This window comes from Lactuca saligna, chromosome 1 (genome assembly GCF_052625555.1).
Source record: "Lactuca saligna cultivar CGN05327 chromosome 1, ASM5262555v1, whole genome shotgun sequence".
In the NCBI taxonomy this organism is placed as follows: domain Eukaryota; kingdom Viridiplantae; phylum Streptophyta; class Magnoliopsida; order Asterales; family Asteraceae; genus Lactuca; species Lactuca saligna.
Window position 1 is genome coordinate 35,060,820 of NC_136417.1, and position 27,012 is coordinate 35,087,831.

Consider the following 27,012-nt stretch of genomic DNA (forward strand, 5'->3'; position numbering starts at 1 on the left):
CGGGAATCGAAGATCTCGTTGTTAGTAGCGAAACGATGAAAAGTTAGGCGAGAACGGACGTCGGACGAAGAAGTTATGAATTTATAACGAAGTTTTTCTGTCCCGGCCTCCTAAAAATAAATTCAAAAATAGCCGACGGAGTCTAAATGAAAGTTGTAGAGCGTAGTCTCACCTACGCGTGGATATAAAGAACGTCATAAACGGAGTTCGTATGAGAGAGATATAAATTTTCGAAGTTTATTAAATATTTAATATTTAAATTTAATTCTAAATCTCGATATTATCCGAAGAGGAGTCATCAGACTCATCCGAAGTACACCCAGCGTACCACTCGAGTGCTCCAGAGTCATAAGCGACGATGTAGAGGGCCGATGACGCAAGTGATGACGGCTTCCGAGGCAGTACGCCCCGCGTACCCCAAAGTTACGCCCAGCGTAACCCCGAGGCTCAGACCTATAAAAGGGGATGCGAAGACAACCGATTTTCTTTTACAACTTCCATCCTTTTCTCTCTAGTTTTTCCTTGTTTAACGTGCCATTTATACCCCAAAGCCCCGGTAATATTCCCGAGCCCCGAAGTAAGATCCGAAGCCCCGAGGATCCCGAAGAGTGTTATTCCCGAGCCGAAGCCCTGCCCCCGAGGAGCCCGTTTTTTGTGAAGATCTTCCAGATCTACGGAGAAACACCTCTTCTGCAAGCCGTAGTGTTACCCGATCATCTTCTGATCAAAAGAGTGTGTAGTTAGTTTCTTCCAACGCAATATTATGAAGTATTTTATATAAAATACGTGTTATTTGTATATATTTTGTTGTTATACGTGTGAGTGTATATTCACTCTCTTCTATCCCATAGATCTGATTTATTCTCTATGAAATATGTGTTATGTGTGTGCCTCATCTGTTATGTGGAATATGTATTGATTAAAGCATGTTATACAGGTTTTTAAACTATGTATAAAAATGTATATTTTTATCTACTGATATGTTGGGTAGAACATGGGTAGATAGTTGGTGTGTAATAAACAGATGAGAGGCTCGGTGTTATTGGTGTTATTATAGTCATTCAACAGAGTATGGATGACGACCACAGACTATTCTAGACTGTCATGTGGAACACTAGCAGGCTCATAACCTGTAGGTGTTGTGAACGACATGTTCACCGGTGTACTCTATCCCCCACATGGTTGCCTTTAAGACACTTATTGTTGAGGAAGCCCCTCTGCAGTAATGTCCGTCCCGATGAAAATCCTGAATTAGGTTCCTTATAATAGATGTTATTTTTAGGGACGTAAAGTGATGATAACGGGAATGGGTAATCGGGTTTATTGTTAATTGTTGAATTAAATATAATTATTTATTGTGGGTTGAAAACCCTACATGCTCACCAGGCTCCCAAGCCTGACCCACTCAGTTTAATTGTATTACAGGAAGTGGCGCAAGGGCATAAGATGGAAGAATCATCAAGTTGTTTTGTTTACAAGTCTGTATATGTATATATTTGTTGAATGACTTGTAATTTTATCGTTTATGCTTTATGGTCTGTAGCGGAACATGACATCCCGATTTTTTATTATGAAACGAAATTATTTTTCTCTATGAAATGTTTTGATAATAATCTATTTTTATCATGTTTTGTTTTTGGGAACAAATTCCGCATCTCTTTTAAAATCAAAAGGATTTACTCTGAAAATGTTTAAAAAACATAAATGAAACCGGTCTTTTCTGGCCGAGATTTTAGGGATGTCACAGTTGGTATCAGAGCGTTAGTTTAAGCGAACTAGGAATTTGTAGGATTTCTAAACTTAAACTTAGAATGCTAAGTGGAGATTGCGAGGTGTGTGTCTGTTAAATTTTAGACACAAGCACTAGTTTATTTTAGGAAAGTTGCCTAAAATGATTTTATGTGCTAAATGTTATGTGTTGCCATATATGATATTATTTGTTCGAATCTACGGTTTGTTGTCAACCGGATTTGAAGGTTTATGTGTTTAGGATTCTAAGCGTATGTCTACGATATTAGAACTAGCATGTAATCGTTTCGGAGTGATAAGGATGATTTGAATATCTATCGTGAATGAAGATCTAAATTTCACCTTATTCGGTGTATAGATAAAAAATGGTGAGAACAAGAAGCGGAATTGGAAATGCTAATGAAAACAGGAATCAACCGCCTGTAATTCAACAAGTAGCTATTGTAGCTGCTGCACCTGAGCCAATAACAATGGATGGTGTACAAATGATGATTCAAACGATGTTGGATCATCAGATGGAAGAAACAAGACGCCTGCTTAGGCATAATCGTGAAGAATCGTCAATTCATGTAGAAGAGCCCAAGGAGACTGGAGGGCAGTCTGAAGGAGAAAACTTTAGTGGGATCATTGGTCAAGACAACCCACCAATGGTTAGACGCAATAACCAGTATGGAGGAAATGATGGGCGTGGGTGTAAGTACAAGGATTTCATGGCATCCAAACCACCATATCTATCCGGAAGCCCGACGCCGGTGCAAGTTATGGACTGGATCTCCGAAATGGAGACTATGTTTGAAAGTTGCGAATGCAGCAACAGGCAGAAGACCGCTCTTGCGATCCCTCTGCTAAAATCTGGTGTATTGAGTTGGTGGAAGCTATTGGCCGACTCTATGCCCAAGGGAGAAGCAAGTAAAATGTCTTGGGAAGACTTTGTGGAACAATTAAAACTGCAATACTGCTCCGAGCAGGACCTTCTGGAAATCAGTAACGAGTTTCAGAATTTGAAGAAAGGGAAATAGAGCGTTACTGAATACGCTGCAAGTTTCACAGAAAAGATGAATTTTATCCCATATTTGGTACCTACAGAAGTCTTTAACGTCAACAAGTTTGCGCTTGGACTACCAGCGGACTATGGTCCAATGGTTAAGCAAGCAACCACATTGAAAGCTGCCATCTGGGCTGCTAGAAATGTTGAGACCCAGATCAGGGAAAAAGGTTTGGAAAGGTCAGAGGTTGGTGAGAAAATGAAAATCGATGGATTTTCAGGGTCCAGCAAGAAAAGTAAGTTCTCGAAGTCTAGTTCGAGAGGAAGTGTAGGAAAGGTAGAGGCGAAATGGTGCGACAAGTGCAAGAAAAAGCATCATGGGAAGTGTGGCGGGGAAACCACATGCCTCGAATGTGGAAAGCCAGGGCATTATGCCCACGACTGCACCCTCACCAAGAATGTTTGTTATGGTTGCGGTGAGGAGGGGCACATCTCAAGGGATTGTCCGAAAAAGAAGGAAGCAGCAAGATCCAACATTCCGCCAAAGCCAAAGGCAAGAGCATTCCAGATGACACTGGAAGCTGCTAAAGATGAAGCTGATGTCGCTTCAGGTACCTTTCTCGTTAACAAATTGTCTGCCCAAATTTTATTTGATTCTGGAGCCAACTACTCCTTTATATCGCATGAATTTGGTAGAAAACTAGATTTTCCTGTTGTTAGACTAGATAACGCTTTATTAGTCGAAGTTGCTAGTGGAAAGTTTGTACCTGTTAGCCATCGTATGAAAAACATCTTAATTGATCTAAATGGGAATAAGTTCCACGAGGAATTTTTTCCTATCGAACTTAACGGTTTCGACATCGTTTTGGGAATGGATTGGCTTAGTGCCAATAATGCCGAAATTTTATGCAAAAAGAAAATAGTGAAAGTGAATCCGCCTGGGAAGGAATCGTTTATGGTGTACGGAGAAAAACGCAAAGTAAATTCTGGAATCATTTCTCTAATGAAAGCCAAAAAAATGTTTGACCAAGGGGTGTACATCATACTTGGCATACGTGATCGATGCTAAGAAGAAAAAGGAGGTGATGCAAAATATTTCCGTTGTATGTGATTATCCGGAAGTATTTCCCGAAGATCTTCCCGTATTACTGCCTGATAGACAAGTGGAGTTTAGAATAGACTTGTTACCAGGGATGATGCCAATAGCAAAAGAACCTTATCGATTAGCACCGACAGAGATGAAGGAGCTGATGATGCAACTTCAGGAGTTATTGGATGAAGGTTTCATTAGACCTAGTTCATCACCCTGGGGAGCGCCGGTGTTATTCGTAAAGAAGAAAGATGGAAACATGAGGATGTGTATTGATTACCAAGATCTGAATAAGGCAACAATAAAGAATAGATATCCGTTGCCGAGGATTGATGACCTATTCGATCAACTAAAAGGTTCAAGTTATTTTTCAAAGATCGACCTAAGGTCAGGATATCATCAACTGAAAGTAAGGGAGGAGGATATCGAGAAGACTACATTCAGAACGCGATATGGACACTATGAGTTCTTGGTTATGTCGTTTGGACTGACCAATGCTCCAGCAGCATTCATGGATTTAATGAACAGAGTTTGTAACCCGTTCCTTGATAAATCTGTGATAGTGTTCATAGATGACATTCTGATTTATTCAAAAAGCCAAGGGGAGCATGGCAGACACTTGCGAGAAGTTTTAGAAGTCTTGAAGAAGGAGAAGTTGTATGCAAAGTTCTCCAAATGTGATTTTTGGATTCGTGAAGTCCAATTCTTGGGTCACATGGTCAACCAAGAAGGGATAATGGTTGATCCAGCGAAGATCGAAGCTGTGATGAAGTGGGAACAACCGAAAAGTCCCACAGAGATCCGAAGATTTTTAGGATTAGCTGGATATTACCGAAGGTTTATCCAAGGTTTTTCTTCGATCGCTAGTCCATTAACAGCTTTGACCCACAAGGGAGCTACTTATGCTTGAAGTGATAAGCATAAAGAAGCGTTCGAGAAGCTAAAGAAGAAACTATGTGAGGCACCGACACTTTCTCTACCCGATGGAGTTGAAGACTTCGCTGTTTATAGCGATGCGTCTGGTGTTGGATTGGGTTGTGTTTTGACCCAAAGAGATAAGGTGATCGCGTATGCATCTCGGCAGCTGAAAGAGCATGAAAAGAACTACCCGAATCATGATTTGGAGTTGGCAGCGGTAGTTTTCGCTATGAAATTATGGGGGCATTACCTTTATGGCACGAAGTGCAAACTTTTCACTGATCATAAGAGTCTCCAATATCTCTTTAATCAGAAGGAATTGAATATGAGGCAACGACGCTGGCTAGAATTACTTAAAGATTACGATTGTGAGATACTTTACCACCCTGGTAAAGCAAATGTTGTTGCTGATGCTCTCAGTCGGAAAGTCAATCTTGAAATAAAAAGGCCAACAGCGTTGAGAATTGAAGTTGTCCCGACCATTTTGGAAAGTATAAAGAAAGACCAAGAGGAAGCTTCTGAGAAGAATGACCGAAAGGAGGAACGTTTGGGCAAAACGTTGGTGTTCGGTATAAACAGTCATGGACTGAAGGTGTTCCAAGATCGGATTTGAATACCTAAGACAGGACGAGTCAGAGATCTTCTGATGGAAGAAGCTCACAAGACCATGTACTCGATTCATCCTGGTAGCACTAAAATGTATAGGGACCTGAAACCCTACTACTGGTGGCCGATGATGAAGCTTGACGTTGCAAAGTATGTGGCTGAGTGTGTGACGTGTGAAAGAGTCAAGACACAACATCAGAAACCGTATGGGAGTTTAGAACCATTTCCTGTGCCTATGGGTAAGTGGGAAGACATTACTATGGATTTTGTCACTAAACTGCCCAGAACAAAGAATGGTCATGACATGATTTGGGTGGTTGTTGATCGATTCACTAAGAGTGCGCATTTCATAGCAGCCAAGGAGAAATGGTCTATAGAGAAGCTTGTGAATTCTTATGTGAAGGAAATTGTGAGACTTCACGGTGTTCCGCTAACAATTGTTTCGAATCATGATAGTCGTTTCACCTTAAGATTTTGGAAAAGTCTACAAGAGGAATTGGGTACCAAGTTGTGTTTAAGTACAGCTTACCATCTGCAGACTGATGGTCAGAGCGAACGCACAATACAAACACTTGAAGATATGTTAAGAACATGTACCTTAGAATTCCAAGGTAACTGGGATGAACATTTACCTTTGGTAGAATTTTCCTACAATAATAGTTTCCACTCGAGCATTAAGATGGCACCTTATCAAGCTTTGTACGGGCAGAAGTGTCGTACACCATCTTGTTGGCTTGAGGCTGGGGAAAAGCAGTTTATGGGACCCGAGTTAGTTCATCAAACTGCTGAAAAGTTGAAAATAATTAAGGAAAGAATGTTAACAACTCAGGATCGTCAAAAGAGCTATGCTGACAACAAGCGAAGACCGATGACTTTTGAAGTTGGAGATTCGGTTTTGCTTAAATTCTCGCCGTGGAAGGGACTTATAAGATTTGGTAAAAGGGGAAAATTAAGTCCAAGGTTTATTGGATCGTTTAAAGTTCTTCAGAGGATTGGGAACCAAGCTTACAAGCTCGAACTACCAGAAGAACTGAATGGAATTCATAAAACTTTCCATGTGTGTTATTTGAGGAAGTTCACGAGAGAAGTTCCCGACATGATTCCACTTTCGGAGTTGAGAATCGATGAGAACAAAAGGTTGATTGAAGAACCAGAGGCAATCTTTGACCGAAAGACTAAGAAGTTGCGACGTAAGATGGTTGAGTTAGTGCTTGTCCGATGGAAACACACAAATGGGCCGAATCTCACTTGGGAGACGGAGAGTTACATGATGGGTCGCAATCCGCATTTGTTTGTTGATGTGTGATTCCGAGGACGGAATCATTCTAAGGTGGAGATAATTGTAACGCCCGTGTTTCTGGGCTTGCCATTTTTAGCAATGTAATAGTCTAGGTTAACCTTTGTAACCCCAATTTGAAATAATAAGAACGTATTATTTGAGTATTATGTGCTTTGTGCTTAATTGCTTAATTATGTGATGTGATTAATTAAGAATAAAATAAGCGTCAAAATTTAAGTGTAAAATAAACTTGATATCTTTGTATAATGTTTTAGTAGTTGAAACGAGGTTTCCAAATATATATAGAACGCCCAAATCTGACTTCGTATGAGGAAGTTATGATTTTCTGAAGTTTCGACTCGGCAGTATGCAACCCGAATACTCGATTTGAGATCGAGCGGTTTTTAGCCGAAACAATCTAAACGAGAATCGAAGATCTCATTGTTAGTAGCGAAACGATGAAAAGTTAGGCGAGAACGGACGTCGGACGAAAAAGTTATGAATTTATAACGAAGTTTTTCTGTCCTGGCCTCCTAAAAATAAATAATAAAAATAAAGTCAAAATTAGACAACGGAGTCTAAACGAAAGTTGTAGAGCGTAGTCTCATCTACGCGTGGATATAAAGAACGTCAAAAATGGAGTTCGTATGAGAGATAGATATGAATTTTCGAAGTTTATTAAATATTTAATATTTAAATTTAATTCTAAATCTCAATATTATCCGAAGAGGAGTTAGCAGACTCATCCGAAGTACGCCCAGCGTACCACTCGAGTGCTCCGGAGTCGTAAGCGATGACGTAGAGGGCCGATGACGCAAGGGATGACGGCTTCCGAGGCAGTACGCCCCGCGTACCCCGAAGTTACGCCCAGCGTAACCCCGAGGCTCAGCCCTATAAAAGGGGATGCGAAGATAGCCGATTTTCTTTTACAATTTCCATCCTTTTCTGTCTAGTTTTTCCTCGTTTAGCGTGCCGTTTATACCCCGAAGCCCCGGTAATATTCCTGAGCCCCGAAGTAAGATCCGAAGCCCCGAGGATCCAGAAGAGCGTTATTCCCGAGCCGAAGCCTTGCCCACGAGCAGCCCGGTTTTTGTGAAGATCTTCCAGATCTATAGAGAAACACCTCTTCTGCAAGCCGTAGTGCTGCCCGATCATCTTCTGATCAAGTGAGTGTGTAGTTATTTTTTTCCAACGCAATATTATGAAGTATTTTATATAAAATACGTGTTATGTGTATATACTTTGTTGTTATACGTGTGAGTGTATATTCACTCTCTTATATCCTATAGATCTGATTTATTCTCTATGAAATATGTGTTATGTGTGTGTGCCTCATCTGTTATGTGGAATATGTATTGATTAAAGCATGTTATACAGGTTTTTAAACTATGTATAAAAATGTATTTTTTTTATCTACTGATATGTTGGGTAGAACATGGGTAGATAGTTAGTGTGTAATAAACAGATGAGAGGATCAGTGTTATTGGTGTTATTCTAGTCATTCAGCAAAGTATGGATGACGACCACGGACTATTCTAGATTGTCCTGTGGAACACTAGCAGGCTCATAACCTGTAGGTGTTGTGAACGACGTGTTCACCGGTGTACTCTATCCCCCACATGGTTGCCTTTAGGACACTTATTGTTGAGGAAGCCCCTCTGCAGTAATGTCCTCCCGATGAAAATCCTGAATTAGGTTCCTTATAATAGATGTTATTTTTAGGGACGTAAAGTGATGATAACGGGAATGGGTAATCGGGTTTATTGTTGATTGTTGAATTAAATATAATTATTTATTGTGGGTTGAAAACCCTACATGCTCACCAGGCTCTCAAGCCTGACCCACTCAGTTTAATTGTATTACAGGAAGTGGCGCAAGGGCATAAGATGGAAGAATCATCAAGTTGTTTTGTTTACTAGTCTGTATATGTATATATTTGTTGAATGACTTGTAATGTTATCGTTTATGCTTTATGGTCTGTAGCGGAACATGACATCCCGATTTTTGATTATGAAATGAAATTATATTTCTCTATGAAATGTTTTGATAATAATATATTTTTATCATGTTTTGTTTTTGGGAACAAATTCCGCATCTCTTTTAGAATCAAAAGGATTTACTCTGAAAATGTTTAAAAAGCATAAATGAAACTGGTCTTTTCTGGCCGAGATTTTGGGGATGTGACACAAATAGGTTAAGGTTATAAGGTTTGTTTTATACCATGTATGGATTATTGGATTTGGTTTGGAACCCAATTGTTAATTGGGTGTTATTTGTCTGATAGCGTGGGGATTCTAGTGGATCAGGGGTCAAATATTTATTCGTGGGTTTAGCTGCTGAGGTGAATCTCCTCATTGTTTCTATGGTTCAAAGGCACCAATATCAACCCATTTGGTTTATGTATCATAGGAAGACCGAGGGGTGGCCCTTGGCATTTTGTATAAAAGACCAGGAGACGGCTCCAAGTAATCTGTATGTAAGACCAGGTCTGAAATCTGGTAATTAATTAGTTAAGTAGTTGTAGATTGTATGCTAGTTATCTTTCTGATGCTTGCATGGAAGACCAGGAGGTTGGTCCTTGCACTTGGCTGTAAGACGCAGGGTTTTGGCCCCCAGTCTGGCAAGGAAGTCCATGATACAACTTATGGCATAATGGCAAGACTATGGTTGGTACATAACACTTTATATTGATTGTTGGATATGTATGATATGTATGGCTTGTATGATATGTATGGTGTGTGGTATTTGGGGAAATCACTAATCTTTGTGCTTATAGTTTGTGGTTTATGGTTTCAGGTACTTCTAGTTCAAAAGGGAAGGGTCTGACTTGATTGCAATGCATACACCCGTGTTTTTCCGCAATTCGTGATTTTGGGATTTTACTCTGATAATTATTTTACTTTGGAATATTTTTAAATGTTTGAATAAAGATAAATGAATCTTCGAATATATATTAAAAATGAAATGTTTACCCTATGATTTTCGGGATGTTACATGAGTCCTACTATGCACAAAGCAAGCAACATTCGGGCATATGGAAATCTAAAACATCATAATACCTATTTAGGCCATTCTATCCAATCATCAGATATCCATACTAGTATATAGTTCTAAAGGCTCATACAACATACATACAAGGCATTTTCCCTAACATTCCATTATTCAATTCTGAGAAGATCCTTAGCCTTAATCTAGCATGCTATACACGTATACACATATTGAAACAAATACACATGTATGGGTATTTTGGGAAATACTTACTTGAGCTTGGCATATTGCACGCATCACACCCTTCTTTTATAAAAAAAAACCTTTTGGAATTTTTTTTCTACCAATACCTCAGTTTGAGTTCAGTCACACTCGAGAATGTGCTCGAATCCCTCAAACCAAGGATCTAATACCAACTTGTAAGATAATTAAATACTACATAAATTTTTTTATTTTTAAGTCAACCAAAACCATCAATAATTCATTTCAAAAGCAATAAAAGTGTGACAATGTAGAAAATAGTTATCAGAGTACAAATCAAAATCATAGAATGCAGAACACTGGTGGATGTTGTGTGATCGTGCCAAACCGTTCCTCTATGAACCAGAGGTATCTGAAACCATAAACATAACCCTTAAATACCATATACCATACATACATCGGGCCCCACCTGGTATATATCTGTCAGTAACATGTAGTGGATCCCACCCAACATATATAATGGGCCCTACCCAAACGTATATATAAAGACATGCAAGAGTCATAGAGACAACTAGAATTCTATAAACATAATCTAATGGGACAACATTGGTTCCTTCGACCCACCAATACAATGAGGAGACTCACCTCAATCTGAAGATAACCAAATCTTACACACGTTGCTGGTACAAAAGCTCCTCACATTGAACATATCAAAGCCAAACCTAACTAATAATTAGGGTAATAACCCACAATCAAAGGTCCATTTCATATTCTCTCTCACTATGGTAAAATACCATTTTAGCCTTCCAAGGGTAGACCCCACCCAAGCTCTATGTACCCTAGCTCTATGTCATGCGTAGAACCGTTCCACAGAAAATGGGCCCAAGCCTCACTACGCGTTGGTGTTCTCAGAGGTTACGCCCTGCGTAACTAAGCAACTTGCTAACCTCCTTATTAATCTCTTAATAACTGAATATCAAACGTACAACCCTCAGATCTAACTCCGACGGACATCTAAAGCCATAAAGTTGTCGACTTTATGAATTTGCATGCCTTAATGGAGTCCAAAACTAAACTCTAGATCCTTAACATCCTCTAATGACTCCAAACCCTTGCATGTGTGAAAAGAAACCATCAAGAACCCATTTTTATGACTTAAAATCCTCAGAAATGACAAGATATAATAATTACAAGCTCTGGAGTAGCTTATACTCACAAGAACTAAAACTATGGGACCAAAAGCATGTAAAGCTCTAAGCTAACCTAGATCTAAACCAAGGAATCATAAAGGTTCAAGATTGATACCTTTTGAAGCTTGCAAATGGGATGGAAGTGATCTTCAAGATTCAAGCTTACCAATGCGTCTTTAATGGATCCCTTCTTCACAAAACACACAAAAACTCACTCAAAATGCTCAAGATCTTCACAAAGTAACTAGGGTTGTAAACGAATTCTTTGGGGAGAATGGAGGTTGAGCATGAAGAGGCCTCAAGGGACTTAAGGTGTTTAAATATGGTCTCAACCCTAAAATTTAGGGTTTGGGGATGAGCATGAGTACGCCATGTGTACACCTTATGTACGCATAACGTACTGCATGATGTCCCAGTCAATCTTTAATGACTTACATCCTACATACACATTGTGTACCCCCACTGTAAGGACCAATTTAGCAAAAAAATTGTTTATTTAAGCTACAAATGAAAAGTACATGAGAAACGGGTGTTACAACGTAATTTGTAACATCCGAAAAGTCAAAGAAATTTTAAATTTTCAAAATCAATCATTTAACATCATTGTTTACAAACGAGTCATTGTTACCAAAAACATTATTTCAAAATCAAAGTTTTCCCAAGACCCGAAGACATAGAAACAGGAAGTTATGTATGATCACGCCTTCGCCTTCCCACGATCCTCGAAAGTACCTGATACCATAAACTAAAACTGTAAGCCAAAGCTTAGTGAATTCCCCCAAGGTACCGGCACACCACAACAAACAAGCATACACTATGAACAACCAGCCTGACTGAACCGCCTTGCAGGGCCTACAGCCTATCTGGACCGTTCTACGAGCATTCGACATGACTGGATAGCCTTGTAGGGCCTACACCCTATCCAGACCGCTCTACGAGCCTTTGGCATGACCGTACTGCCTCGCAGGGCCTACAACATGTCCAGACCGCTCCATAGGCCTCCGACCTGACTGTACCGCCTCATAGGTCCTACAGCCTATCTCGTTGTCCCAGGGTGTCTTATCGTATAGCATGAAGCAGGACCACGTCAAACTAACAAAACATGTCGACATATGCAACAAATAAACATATACACAGAGCCTGCAGATACAGCTAATCATACGGATCCACCGAACAGCTACAACTATCATATCACTATCCTGAGCAGGATAAATAATCTAGTGGGCCGACATTGGTGTCTTCGACCCACGCGTATAGTGAGGAAAACTCACCTTATAGTTTAACGAATAGTTGAACAATACACTGCTCTGAATACCAGCTCTACAGGTCACCTATTCAACAGATAGAGACCAAGTCTTAACTATAGCTCAAAATACCTAAAATACCCTTAAGTCAAACCTGGTCAAAGTCAAAGTCAACGGGCAAGGTCAAAAAGTTAATATTTCTTCGCATCGGAGTACGCCCAACGTACTCTGATGTTGACTAAAATCGGGGCGCTGACCCTGTATGTGCAACGTACCACCAGGTACGCCCATCGTATGCAGCCCAGTCCTAAAACTCCATTAAGAGTTTATGCCATTAAGCTGTTACGTCCAAAACTCTGATCCAAGCCCAAAATGATGTCCTAAGTCATAAAGTTTCCAACTTTATGACTTTGCATGACTATAAAGTGCTTAATGTCCATAACCATTAAGTTCTTAACCTAATAAGACATCACACTCTTGTATGGAAGAGATAGAAGGGCCAAGATCAAATTTTTATGCTTCATAATAACTCCATAATAGATAAAGTTTCCAACTTTATCCATTAGAATGGTCCCAACATATAAGATTTAATCTTTAAGTCACCAAGGGACCCAAAGGGCATCTTTTTCAACTTAATCCATTAAGTCTAAGTCTCCAACCTTCATATCTGAATCAAAATGATGTTTAGATGGATAAAGTTTCCAACTTTATCCATAACAAGGTTACAAACTTCCTAAATCTAAACTTTATGCACATAAAGTGACCAAAACCTCATAACACCCAAAACTAGCTAGATCTGATAATTTCATCATCAAAATTCAAACTTTATAACTCTAAAAGAAATATCAAGGTAAAAAGGTCTAGATCTAAAAGCTCCAATGCAACCAACACTTCTTCAATGAGTTCCTTCTTCTCCAAGGTGCACCAAGAACACTCCAAAGCACTTAAAAGCACCTTCTTTTTTCTCATAAGGCTCAATCTAGGGTTAGCGTTTTGAGAGAGGGTGTTAGAGAGGTGGAGGTTGAGAATGGAATGGGTTTGGGGAAGTTAAGGAGCTTAAATAGAGCTTAAACCACGAAAACAGGGTTTGGGAACTGATCACGTATGTCCTGCATACTCTTAGTACACCCAACATACTTGGTATGCCCTAGTACGCCCTGCGTACGCGGCTAATCCAAAAATCATCATAACTTCAAATGGTCGTAACTTCTTTGTTCCAACTTTGTTTTCGATGTTCTTTATATCCATGGAAATGTGTTGAAGATCTCTACAATATTATCTAAATATATTGGACTAAAAACTTCTCCAAAAAAAATACATATTTCACGCAAGAACCCCACCTGTGACTTTTCCCTTTCTACCATTCGACCCAAAACAACATTTAAGGGTAAAATATCTTAACTATCATTACCCACTTCCAAAAGGATTAAACTTTGCCTCCTTAAGGCCCAAAATCTTACACAATCAACTTTCGGTCTATAGCTCAGAAATATCAGGAAACAGGATGTTACATAATTGACTAATTGTCCAGTAGCAAAAGTTTTAGTTAATACTTTGCTTAAATTAAAAAAAAAACATATGTATAATTCATTAAAAATTATGAAGTTTCTTATTTTTATTTATAGCTTCATGAAAATAAACAAGCATACATATTTTCTTTTGCAAAGTTAATTTTCCATGAGTTATGATTATATAAGTTTTTAATAATTAATAGTTTGAAAGGTTGATTTCTAATAGTAAAAAGGCTTAAAACAACAAAATATCCGTTAAAAGATCCAGTTCCGGTTTCAAAACAAAATCTAAAGAATCTTTATTACTAATTATGGTTCCTGTTCTTACATCTCAAAAACCATCGGTTCATGTTCTTAATAATTAGGATGGGTGCCCGCTTATACTCATCGCGTGTTTTCTCCTTCCTCTCATTCCATGCTTCCTATACCATAATATTTGAAAACCCAACTTTCTCATATCTTCCGATCCACTCAATTTTTTACTTTAAAATAAATACAAACTAATAAAAATTATACAAAAATAATTCATAAAAAATTAAAAATATATAAAACTAATTAATAACATTCCAAACTATTTTGGAGCAAATATTTAAGCATGATATACAACTACCTAAGCATAGCTGATATATATATATATATATATATATATATATATATATATATATATATATATATATATATATATATATATATATATATATATATATATATATATATATATATATATATATATATATATATATATATATATATATAAGAGAGAGAGAGAGATGCAACGGGTAAAGCAACCCTCTTGGAATCACTTTGGCGGTACCCTCACCTCGAAGAATTCATCGCCATGGTGGTATTGTTGGTGCAATCAACTCTCTATCCTATGTCGTGGTTGACTCCGTCATCCCATACCAAAGTCCCTACAAAACAATATCATGTTTTACCATAATCAGTTGACATGTATGAAGAATTATATTTTTTTAGCCACAGGATAACCAAATTTTTTCTAGAAAGGGAATGGGGACTTATTTAAAACCCACCTTCTTTTTGTGAATAAATAAAATTTTAAGGTTATGTTTGACAAAAATAAACTATAAGTTTGGCAAAAATAAACTATCTTTTCGATTTTTTTAAAAGATATTTTAAGTATGACCTTATCTATCTCCATTTTTTTCTTTTAGTTATATATCTAAATTTCCATTAATATCAACTTACATTACAATCTAGCTTATAAGCTACCTTTGACCAAAATCTATTATATAATAAGCTAGTTTATCAACTAAAAACTAGGTTTTTCAGTTAGTTTGTCATGATAGTAGTAATATCATTTATGGAATGGACTTTGTACTAAAAAAACTAGGGCTTTAAGAGCTTGTGTCTCCAAACTAAAATTATACAACTTGAAAAAAAAAGCAAGAAAAACTCATCTTGCATTGCAATCTTGAGATTGTGTTTTTGATAGTTTTTCCATCGTTAGTAGAAACCCAATATTTTAACATATTTTAACATTTCTTAGTTTTTGGATCCTAATTATTTCCTTACAACTCCTCACAAAAGGAACATATTAAAGTATTGAGAAATTAGATATTCTATTACATTTTCTTCCTACTCATCTTTCTATCCATGTTAAATATTAACATGTTCATATTTAATGAAATTAAAAATGTTTTCATACACTTATCACATTTTAACATGGGCAAGAGGATGAGTAGGAAGAAAATATAAGAGGCTATTTAATTTCTCTAAAGTATTTTGTACGCTTGAGTGCTCAATCTAACATATGCTTAATGGTTTTTTGATTCATGAGATATCAAAGCATCCGTCTGAACACACTTAATTCTAAAAAAAATCAAATTTGAAGATGTAGATATTGATGATGCTAATGAAGGCCTATGTGAATCACTAATTGGGAATTCTAAACTTTTTGGATAAAAGTTGATCTTAAAGCATTTCCAATGCAACATTTTTAAAAACTTTTTTTATCTTTTAAATATATCCTTTAAAGAATTGTGACTTTTTAGGAAATTACTTTTTAAGAAAAGGTTTTTTATCTGCTAAGTTATTATCAAGAGATAAAAAAAATTATACAAATTTATATGCATTTGGGTAAAAGATTTATTAAAGATTCTTTTTAATCAAATTGTTAGCGGGAAATCTAGTTGTAACGATTTATGCATGGGAGATGCTCTAACCAAAAAGCATCTTCTACACCTACCATTTATCAATGAGAGTTACATAAGCATAAAATAAGAAGAAAAGTAAATAAGTTATATAGATGAGAGTGATATTATATATGGTAAAGGCCATTACAATCAATTAATCTAACTAAACATTATCTAGTGATGAACTTTCCAGATCTACAACCTAAACATCAAACATAAACAAAAAAAAGTTATATTATTGAGAAGATCAATATAAAATATTGAAAATTACAAGATTGAAAAATGTTAAAAACCTATGCAAATATATTGTAATAGTTTATTTATTAAAAATATTTTACTTGCACAACTTCCATATATGCTCTCGACTTCTTTTCAACCTTAAAAATATAAACAATTCTAAAACCACTCAAAGAAAGAGTAATCATGTCTTTGTCAAATCAATGTTTCATATTTGTCACTAGTCTTTAGATCTATCTCCACCTTCAAATAAGTATCTCCAATTCCCAACCTATCTCTAAATGCCTTTTCCATGTACTTTTCCATTTCATCAAAGCTTCTTGTTTCTTTTTTCATCTATAATCTCCTCTTTATTAGTCTTGCTACTCTTTACTTTTGGTTTCCCTTACACCACCTAACCTCAGCCCTCCTATACAAACCAACTCTACCTATCCCTACACCTGCCCAACCTCCTCATCTACCCCTACACACCAAAAGCTACACATTTTCACCCATCCTTACGACCCACCCTACCTACATATAGCCACATATCTCCACCCAGCCTTACCCACCATGCCCTTATCCACATCCATCATACCATCCACCCTACCTAACCCACCTCTATTTACCCTTACATAACCCTCCTTACTTATCTACCACCACCCCCACCCACCCCACCTCGCCATCACCTATAACTATCTATACCTACCCACCCACCTTTACTTGCTCATAAACCCGACCCTAACTCACCTACCCCTACCTTATGGTTGGGTGATGATGATGGGATGTGGATAGGTAAGGGTAAGCGAGTGTGTATAGGTTTGGAAAGGGTGTGATGAGTAAGTATGTGAGTAGCTACATATGGTTGTGGATGGTTTATGGAGATATATGAGTTTGTTGTGGATATATGGGCATAGTTGGGGCGGGTACCATAGGGGTTGGTGGGTAGGTTGGGTGGAGGGTGAGTTTGTAGGGGTGTTAGTGTTAGGTGTGGATTGTTATGATGTTCGGGTGGGTAGGGTGATGGTTGTGCGAGATGATAGGCGGGTGAGGTGTGGTTTATGTTTTTGTTTCTGTTTTGTATTATTTAAAATAACACAATTTTGGAGTATGAAAATCGATACAAATTACAAATCCAAACACGTTTTATAATTTTCAATAATAGATAATGAACTTAATCAGTTTTTAGCTAAAACACATTTTATAAAATTTATACAGAAAAATGAAAATGAAAACACATTTCAATCCTCTAAAAATTGAAAAAAGTTTTTTGCAACTAAACACATCATAAGGGACATGGTTGCAGAAATCGGGATTAATCGTGGATTAATCGTTTGACGTTTTCCAACCGTCGATGATTAGGGTATTAATTGGAAATTTAGGATTAATCGGGTTTGTCGGGATTAATCGGTCTTGGCGGGATTAATCGGTCAACAAAAGTAAAAAAGTCAAAAAAGAAAAAAAATTAAAAATTTAAAAAAATATTCAAAAAATCAATTTTTTTTTACTCCAAAATTTTCAAATATTCAAAATTTCAAATATAATACCAAAATGTTTATATTTTCGTATTTTCATAATTTCAAATTACAAAATTTCTTATTTTCTAATTTCGAAGTACTTCTTTTTCTTAAGATATAATAACATTTGATTAATTTTAATTGTTTTTTAATAATCTATGGTCTCCGAGTAATCAACGATTCATCTCCGCCAAGATCAATTAATCCATTAACACTAGTCGACCGCCAAGCTAGTGTCGAACGAATTTACAACATTGATAATGGAGTATTTTTTTCTTATTATGTTATGTATGAATAAAGTGTTTGAATTTAACATAAATTTTATATGGATAAAACGTTAAATGTTGATCGAGAGATCATATTCAGTTCATTAACTATTATAACTTTAAATTTTAGACAATAATAAAAACAGAAAATGTTTGATTGCTAAATCCTAAAAATCTTGAACTTTGTCATGTTTAATTCTAACTTTAAATATTTAAAAGTATATACAATATCACATATTAAATAAAATCCAAAAGAAATATCAATTCTCTCCTTTTACTTCTAATTGGATGACTGTTTGAAATATATAGTCATTGGAATCATAATACAAATATAATACACCAATTGAAACCTATATTGTGAACACACAAAAGAAATATGAAATATTTGATAGCGATAAATGCAGAATTACATGACTGTTTGAAATATATTGTCATTGGAATCATAATATAAATATAATACACCAATTGAAACCTATAATCATAATATAAATATAATACACCAATTGAAACCTATATCGTCGAACATAAAAAAGATATATGAGAATATGACTTATTAAAATAATTAATTTTTCGGTATTTTTACTTCTGAGTAACTTTTTTATTTTTTATTTTTTATTTTTTTTATTTACACATTTAGGTAATAAATTTATTGGAAATGTTCACATATGACCATTATAACTTGTTGTAACTGAATACATCATGCGGTTACAACAGGTAAGAGCAAATTTTACGACTGGTCCTGCGATTTGGGGGAATTTGTCATTTTGGTCCCTAACTTATTAATTTTTTTTTAATTCGGATGGTATTTACTGTTTATTTTTGTTGCGCGTTTGGTCACTGTCCTACCTAAAAAGACTATTGTGCTCTTAATAATTTATTTTTAAATTAATTTTCTTATTTATATATTTATTTTTATATATTAAAAAAAATTATTAGACCCCACATATCTGTATCTCCTTACCGAAAACCTGAAACCACATTTGAAAATTTTAATCTGCGGTCACCATCCTATTTCTAATCCTCTACAACTTCTATTTCATTTCCATCTTTAGTGACATCAACGTCTTCACCGTCCTTTTTTTGGTCATTCAACTCTGACGACCAACCATCATAACTCACTATCTCTTCATCTTTAATGGGTTGCATGTGGTGTTGATGCAACAGAGTTGAAGGACCGGAAAAAGAATGAATGATGAAGACGTCGATATCACTATAGATGGAAAAGAAATAGAAGTTGAGGAGGATGAAAGATGAGACGGTGAAGAGATACAAATATGTGGGGTCTATTTTTTTTAAATATATAAAGAATAAATACATAAATAAGAAAATTATTTAAATAAATTAGTTAATAAGTGTAAAATAGTCTTTTTAGGTAAAACAGGAACCAAACGCGCAACAAAAATAAATAATAGTGATCATCCGAATTAAAAAAATAAATAAGGGATCAAATACACAAATTCCCCCAAACCACATAGATCATTCATATAGTTTACTCTTATTTTTATTTTATTTTATTTATTTTTTTATTTTTATTTATTTTTCATATTTGAGTAACTATTTTGTTTTTAAATATTTAGATAAAGAACTTATTGACAGTATTCATATATAACTATTTTGAACATAAATTGGAATGTGTTGGAGAAAATATATTGTATATTGGAAAAATAAATTTTTAATTACCATTTGATTTGGCAAAAGTATATGTAACTCGATGTTTGAAGTCGTAACTTTAACTTTTGTTTATGTAGAATTTTTGTTCCATAAAAGCACTTGTAGCTTTTGTAATATAAAATGAAATAAATGTACAAGTTACAAGCTCTAATAACTATTTAAATTAACTCTTGATTATATATTTTTTATTATTTTATTTTATTTTTTAACTAAAACTTTTAGGATCGTACTCCTGACAAAATTAAGGTCTTTTTTTTAAACGGTAAACTAACCATTTTACTCCTAAATAACTATTTATATCTCCACCGAGATTTGAACCCCTGACCTGTCATATGAGATGATCATTCCATATCGGTAAGCTATTGATCCTTTGGTAAATTAAAGTTTTTTTAAATTTGATTTTTTTTTTCTTAAAATATTAAAAGCTTATAAAAGCTCTCAAAACCTAGTTACTAAAGGTACTGGAAAACTAGTTACCAAACATACTCTTTATCTCCGTACGTCTAAAAACATGATTTAGTTTCTATGTTGTTTTTTTCTCACTTATCATTTACTATAAATTAATTTTATCAATTTATATACTTGATTAAATATTATATAATTTTTAATATAAGAAATGGTATGAACGTATTTGGTTAATATGTATTTAGAAAATTGTCCGCTTTGGAACCTGGAAAATGTCCAAAGTCCAAACAGACGTTGACTCATAAATGCAACTAATCCATATTTAATAAATTTAAAATAATAGTACACCAATGTTGAACGTAGGAATATTCAAACAGATAAACTCTCAAAATTCAACAATTCCATAATTGATAAATTAAAATAATACTCACTATTCATCTGTTTGTGACCCACATAATTCTATAAATATCACATTTCAAAGAAGCAAAATTCATAAAATTTTAAGGAGTGATTTGATATCATGACAGTTGTTACTTCTGAGTTCGAGGTCTCTTCTTCCATCCCAGCTTCCAAATTTTTCAATGCCTATCGTGACTTTAACAACATTGCACCAAAGGTCGATCCAGAAACATACAAAACCCTAGTGACCATCGAAGGTGATGGAGGCGCTGGAACTATCAGGGACATCTCTTTTGGCGATGGTTAGTAAAATCTAATTAACTTTTTATACATACTCTTTTAAATTGATTTAGTATATTTGACATGTATTTTGGTTTTTTATCCAATTTACTGTGGGATAACACAGGCGTCCCATTTACAAGCGGAAAGTCGAAACTTGATGTTGTTGATAGTGACAACTTCGCTGTTGTTTACACAATCTTTGAAGGAGATGTGTTGATGGGACAACTAGATTCAATGACTCATCATGTTAAGTTTATACCTTCACCTGATGGTGGATGTGTATACAAGTCTACCATTGTGCATAACTGTAAAGGTGAAACTCAACTTCCTGAGGAAGCTATCAATATGACAAAAGAAGGATTCAAGAAAACTTTCAAGGCGATTGAGAGTTTTATCCATGCAAATCCTCACACTTATTAATCAATATTATATAGATGGTGTGTCGTGTTCATGGTCCAGCAAAAATAAAAGGGATTTCAATCCTGTAATATTTTATGTGTACTTGTTTTGTTTGATAATGTATAATCATACAAGTATTGTTTATTTGGGTGATGCTTCATATACACAATCGTTCGAGAATTTGAAAATCATTGGAATAATTTTTATAGCGTAAATTTGCCACTTGCTGAGAATTCATAATTTGAGTTTTTTGACCAAACCAGTTCGTTCAATTGTTGGCCACTTGGTCGACACTGAATTGATGGTTTTTATTGAAACGGCGACTAGGTATGGCCACTTGAAGGAGCGGCCAAGTAGCCATTTTCTCCCGACAAGTTTCTTCAAATACGAAAAAAAATTTCCCCTTTTTCTCTAGCCATTTTTTTAGGACAAAGGCTTTTGTTTCTTCATTTTGGACACTTGTATGTATTTTAATCTGTATCCCCGTTTGATTGTTGATTAAACTACAAGCCGTCCATTTCATTAGTACACAAAACGTCATTAGCCATGCGAACAAACTATGACCATAGACATTTACTCAGTCTTTAATTTTACTCAAAACGTGACAAAAGGTCCCATCACTAATGATAAGTTATGACCACGTTTTAGTTCCATGACTATATCAAAAGCAAATCGTGACTATATGTTAAACACTACAAAAAAAAGTCGCGACATGTAAATAACGTGTTACATGTCGTCGCTAATACCCAAACAGTAGCTATCCGCGTCAAATGAACCATGTCCGTTCGATCTGTATTCAATCGAACGGTTGTAACGACGTGAAAAAAAAGCGCTAACTTTTCCCTCCAGGGGTGTCGCCGCTAATACCCTTGAGTTGCCGCTAATACCCGTCGCCGCTAAAGTTCCGCACAAATAACCCCTCCAGTTCTCTGTTTCATGCATCTTCTGTCTGCCTCTTTCTCTCATTCTCTCCATTGCCGGTCTCCCCCTTCTTACACCACCGCCGTCGCTGATTGCACACACGAAAGTTGTTGCCGTCGTCGAAATCTCCATTGCCTCCATTACCGGCGACCTAGACTTTCATTATCGGCGACCAAGAGGAGACTTCAATTCTGGAATTTTTACTGATTTAAGGTCTAAATTCTTCCCTATTTTCAATTCTTCATCTGTTTTGATGTTTATTTATTGAGTTTAAACTTTTAATTTAAGGTTGTTGCCAGAATTATTGCCGGAATTATGGAATTCTTGCCAAAAATTTCAAAATTAGATTATCACAGGTTCCTTTTCATATTTCATTTTATAAGTAGAATGTATTTGTATGTGTATGATGCATGTATGTGTTTGTACATTAGTATTTTTTTTTCTATTTGTATGTTATTTGTATATGTATTATTTGTGAATGTGTAATTTGTATGTTAGAAAAAAATGAAAAAAATTTAGGTCGGTATAATAGATAAAAAGTATGATGCTATAATGAGTATATGTAGAAAACATGTGATGTGTATTTGTTTGTATAATGTGTGTGTGTGTGTGTGTGTATATATATATATATATATATATATATATATATTATTTTCTTGTTAATATAGTTTCAAAGTGTTTAATTTTGTTAGTGACTTAATGTTGGTCATTACAATTTTAGCTTAATTAGGTAGGTTATTAATTACAACACACTTTTAGTAATTTTAAATTAATTATAAAATAAAGTTAATGCTATAAAGGAAAGTGTATTTGTATGTATATGTAATATGTGTACTTGTATGTATATGTATGTATGTATGTATTGTATGCAATTTAGAAACTACGATGTTATAATGAAAAAACAGGAAAAAAAATTAGGGTGCTATAATGGAAAGCATTATTTTTTATATGTGTATTTGTATGTAAAGAAAATTATATATTTAGTTTGTGTATTTGTATGCAATATGAGTACCTTTTATTCATATTGTAATTTTACAGTCTATATATGAGGTTTAGTTGGAAGATACTATTCTACGTGATGGCGGATGTTATGGGACTAAGACATTTAGGTGATAAAGCCAGGGATCCACCACCTCCGGTAGGCTTTGGTCGTGGACAACACAAATAAGATGGTAAGTGTTATTATGTTATATTTATTAGCTATTTTTATACATTTGTTATAAGCTATCGTGACTAATATTTTTAATTATATTTTTCATCTGAGCTTCCTAAAAAAGAAGAGGCCTAGCAAAAAAACATCTAACTATCAAAGTTGATACGGGCAAACAAGGGAAAGCTCGTGGAATTGGATTTCGACAGAGAGTTCATATATTCCCCTGTCGCGAACCATGGTAATTGGTTTACCCGTGAGATTGGGAGGTATATGTGGATGAACATCCCTTTGAATGTATCTAGTTAGGACAATGCTCCCCCCGCTTTAATGGTAACATGGATAATATTTTATGTTTAGTTCTGATTGATATTTAATTAACTAATTGTTTTGTATTTGTAGAATAAGTTTGATTTGGAGAAGGTTAACTTGGATCCTAAGCGTGCTCAGTTATTACAGAGCATTGATGTGACTTTACAAAAAGTTTATAGAGGCCGAAAAAATAAAGCGCATACTTATTTTTAGAATGTCGGGGGGGGGGGGGGGGGGGGGGGGGTTACAGATATCCCAAGGGCATTGGCCAACCCCCCTATGGTATGTCTCGTGAAAGTTGGGCGCAAGCAGCCGAACATTTTCAAACGCCCAAAATTTTAAAGCGTTCAGCGTCAAACAAAGGAGTCCGTGCACAACAATAAGTTGTAAACAGAGGAGGATCGTGCTCGTAGAACAATGCATGTTTTAAAGAAGTAAGCTATGATATACTTAACTGTTTATTTAAATTATAATTAATCTAATTTTTAATGTTAAATAGGACATCACTCGAATCGAAGTATTTCGTAAGGCTAATACAGATCGTCAAGGGGTATTTAGTGGTCCTACAGTCAGGAAACAATATGTAAGTTGTTAATTTGTATTTTCATATAAGTGTTATATCGTCAAGGGGTATTTAGTAAGCTAATTTTTATGATATTTATCATTTATTGAAAATACATAATGCTTTACTCCTTGAGATCATTCAACAAACTAAAGCTTATTCTGAAGTCATTGGTCTAACACCAAAGGATACAGAAAATCGTTTTGAAAGAATATTGGTTCGACGAGGCCATATTAGAGGCATCAGGCATAAACCTTCAACGATTGTGTCTATATATGATCAGGAACAACCACAGACACAGCCACCGCTACAGTCACAAGTGACAAAACTATTTAATTTTGGTAATTGCTTCAAATGTTGGTAATTGTTGGTTTAGTAATAGTTTCAAATGTTGGTAATTGTTAGTTTGATAATAGTTTATATCTTGGTAATTGTTAGTTTGGTTATAGTTTGATATATTGGTATTTTGTAGTTTGGTAAGTGTTAGTTTATGGAAGTACAATGTTATAATGGAAAAAATGAAAAAAAAAATTACAATGTTATAATGTGTTATATTTAATATATGTATCTTGGTAATTGTTAGTTTGTGAAAGTACAATGCTATAATGGTATTTTATAGTTTGGTAATTGTTAGTTATAGTACAATGTTATAATGTGTTATATACAATATGTGTAATTTGGTAATTGTTAGTTACTGTACAATGTTATATTTTGTACTTTGCTTGTATGTGGAGTGTATATTTTGTGTATAGAATGTTATAATGCTTGCTTAACTTATATGACTATGTTGTTTTATTTGTAGTTGGAAATGCTTCAAATAATGTTAAAATATCCGACACGTAGTGCCGCACTTGAAGATTGGTTTCGTTCGTTACCACAATGAAATGAAACTGGAGGAAACGATTTGACATCTCCATTTTCACGGTCAGAAAAGACCGATTTGTTTATGCTTTATTTTTAAAATCAGGGTATCCTTTAAGAAAAGGTGTTGTGGAATTTGTTCCCAGAAAAACATGATAAACATATTATCAAAGGATTTCCGAAGAAATGTATTTTTTTATATTAAAACTTTGGGATGTCATTGTCAATACAGAAACATAAGCATAAACAGACCTTACATCCATCTATACTAGTAATATACATCTCTTTTAATGGGAAATCTTCAGAAAAGTCCCAATATTTACGGAAAAGTTACACTTTAGTCCCAAGATTTTTTTTTGAACGAAAAAGTCCTGAAAACCGGCAAAAATTTGCAGTTTGACCCTTTTTGACCGGTTGAAACCGGTACCAAACTAATTTGGGACTATTTCGTAAACTAATCCAAAATATTGGGATTTTTCAGTAAACAAAAAATATTAGGACTTTTCTGTAAACAAAAATATTAGGACTTTTCTATAAACAAAACCTTAATTATTATTATTATTATTATTATTATTATTATTATTATTATTATTATTATTATTATTATTATTATTATTATTAAAAATATAAATAAGAATACTATTTTTTGAACTTGTTATTTTTAATATTATTACTAATACATATAAATGCATTAAATGAAAAAAATATTATTAATAACATTGTTTAAGGGTGGAGGTGGAGGAGATGGTGATGTTTTTAGTATTGAAATCGTGAATGTCTACTTGTATATTTTTACTTTGTATATGGTCATTTCATATTTGTTATTATTGTTTTCAATTCAGAATATTAATATTTAACAATTTGAAAGAAGTTGCATATTAATAGTTTAAGGTAGTAGAGTTTCTCATTTTGTATATAAAATTGTTTAAGGTTGAAGAATTACTTTCCAAATCCAACAAATCCACTACAAACATCTACATAAGTAACCTATATTAAAATTCGAAAGTATTAATTACAATATTTTGTTTAACAAAAAGTAATAGGAATAATTCAAAAGTATTATTCAAAATTCAAAAGTATTAATCCAAAAAACATGTCCTATTACTTTTTATTGAACAAGATATTGTAATTAATATTTTTGAATTTTGATATGGGCTACCTATGTAGATATTTGTAGTGGATCTGTTGGATTTGGAAAATAATCCTTCTACTGTAAACATTTTTATATACAAAGTGAGAAATCCTTCTAACTTAAACTATTTATAAAGAATTTTACAAATATGCAACTTCTTTTAAATTGTTAAGTATTATTATTTTTAATTGAAAACAATAACAACAAATGTGAAATGGCCATATAAAAAGTAAAAATATACAAGCAAACATGCATGATTTCAATGCTAAAGGCAGCAACATCTCCTCCACCTCCACCCTTAAACAATGTCATTAATATTATTTTTTCATTTAAATACATTTATATGTATTAGTAACAATATTAATAATAACAAGTTCAAAAAAAAGTATTCTTATTTATATTTTTAATAATAATAATAATAATAATAATAATAATAATAATAATAATAATAATAATAATAATAATGATGATGATGATGATGATGATGATGATGATGATGATGATGATGATGATGATGATGATGATGATGATGATGATGATAATAATAATAATAATAATAATAATAATAATAATAATTATAATAATAACAATAATAATAATTAAGGTTTTGTTTATAGAAAAGTCCTAATATTTTTGTTTACAGAAAAGTCCTAATATTTTTTGTTTACTGAAAAATCCCAATATTTTGGATTAGTTTACGAAATAGTCCCAAATTAGTTTGGTACCGGTTTCAACCGGTCAAAAAGGGTCAAACTGCAAATTTTTGCCGGTTTTCAGGACTTTTTCGTTCAAAAAAAAAATCTTGGGACTAAAGTGTAACTTTTCCGTAAATATTGGGACTTTTCTGAAGATTTCCCCTCTTTTAATCTCTCAATGTAATGTAGCTTCGTATCGATACTTGTAATATAAATAAGCTGAGTGGGTAAGGTTGGAAAACCTGGTGAGTATTTAGGGATTTCAGTCCCACAATGTTATATATATATATATATATATATATATATATAT

At 34.5% G+C, this 27,012-nt stretch overlaps 1 protein-coding gene across 1 annotated transcript; it reads left to right on the plus strand.

Moving 5' to 3' along the window:
- Nucleotides 1–20,468: 20,468 nt before the first annotated feature.
- Nucleotides 20,469–21,213, plus strand: LOC145032589 (root allergen protein-like). The gene is made up of 2 exons (XM_078981455.1): nucleotides 20,469–20,690; nucleotides 20,795–21,213. Exons 1-2 carry the CDS (start codon nucleotides 20,510–20,512, stop codon nucleotides 21,088–21,090), a joined length of 477 nt encoding a protein of 158 aa, XP_078837581.1. The 5' UTR covers nucleotides 20,469–20,509; the 3' UTR covers nucleotides 21,091–21,213.
- Nucleotides 21,214–27,012: the final 5,799 nt, after the last annotated feature.

What these genes read in the sequence shown, in the direction of transcription:
- LOC145032589 (XM_078981455.1), top strand. Translation starts at nt 20,510, where the DNA reads ATGACAGTTGTTACTTCTGAGTTCGAGGTCTCTTCTTCCATCCCAGCT. An exon ending in GGACATCTCTTTTGGCGATG is followed by an intron (nt 20,691 to 20,794) that starts GTTAGTAAAATC and finishes GGGATAACACAG; the next exon opens with GCGTCCCATTTACAAGCGGA.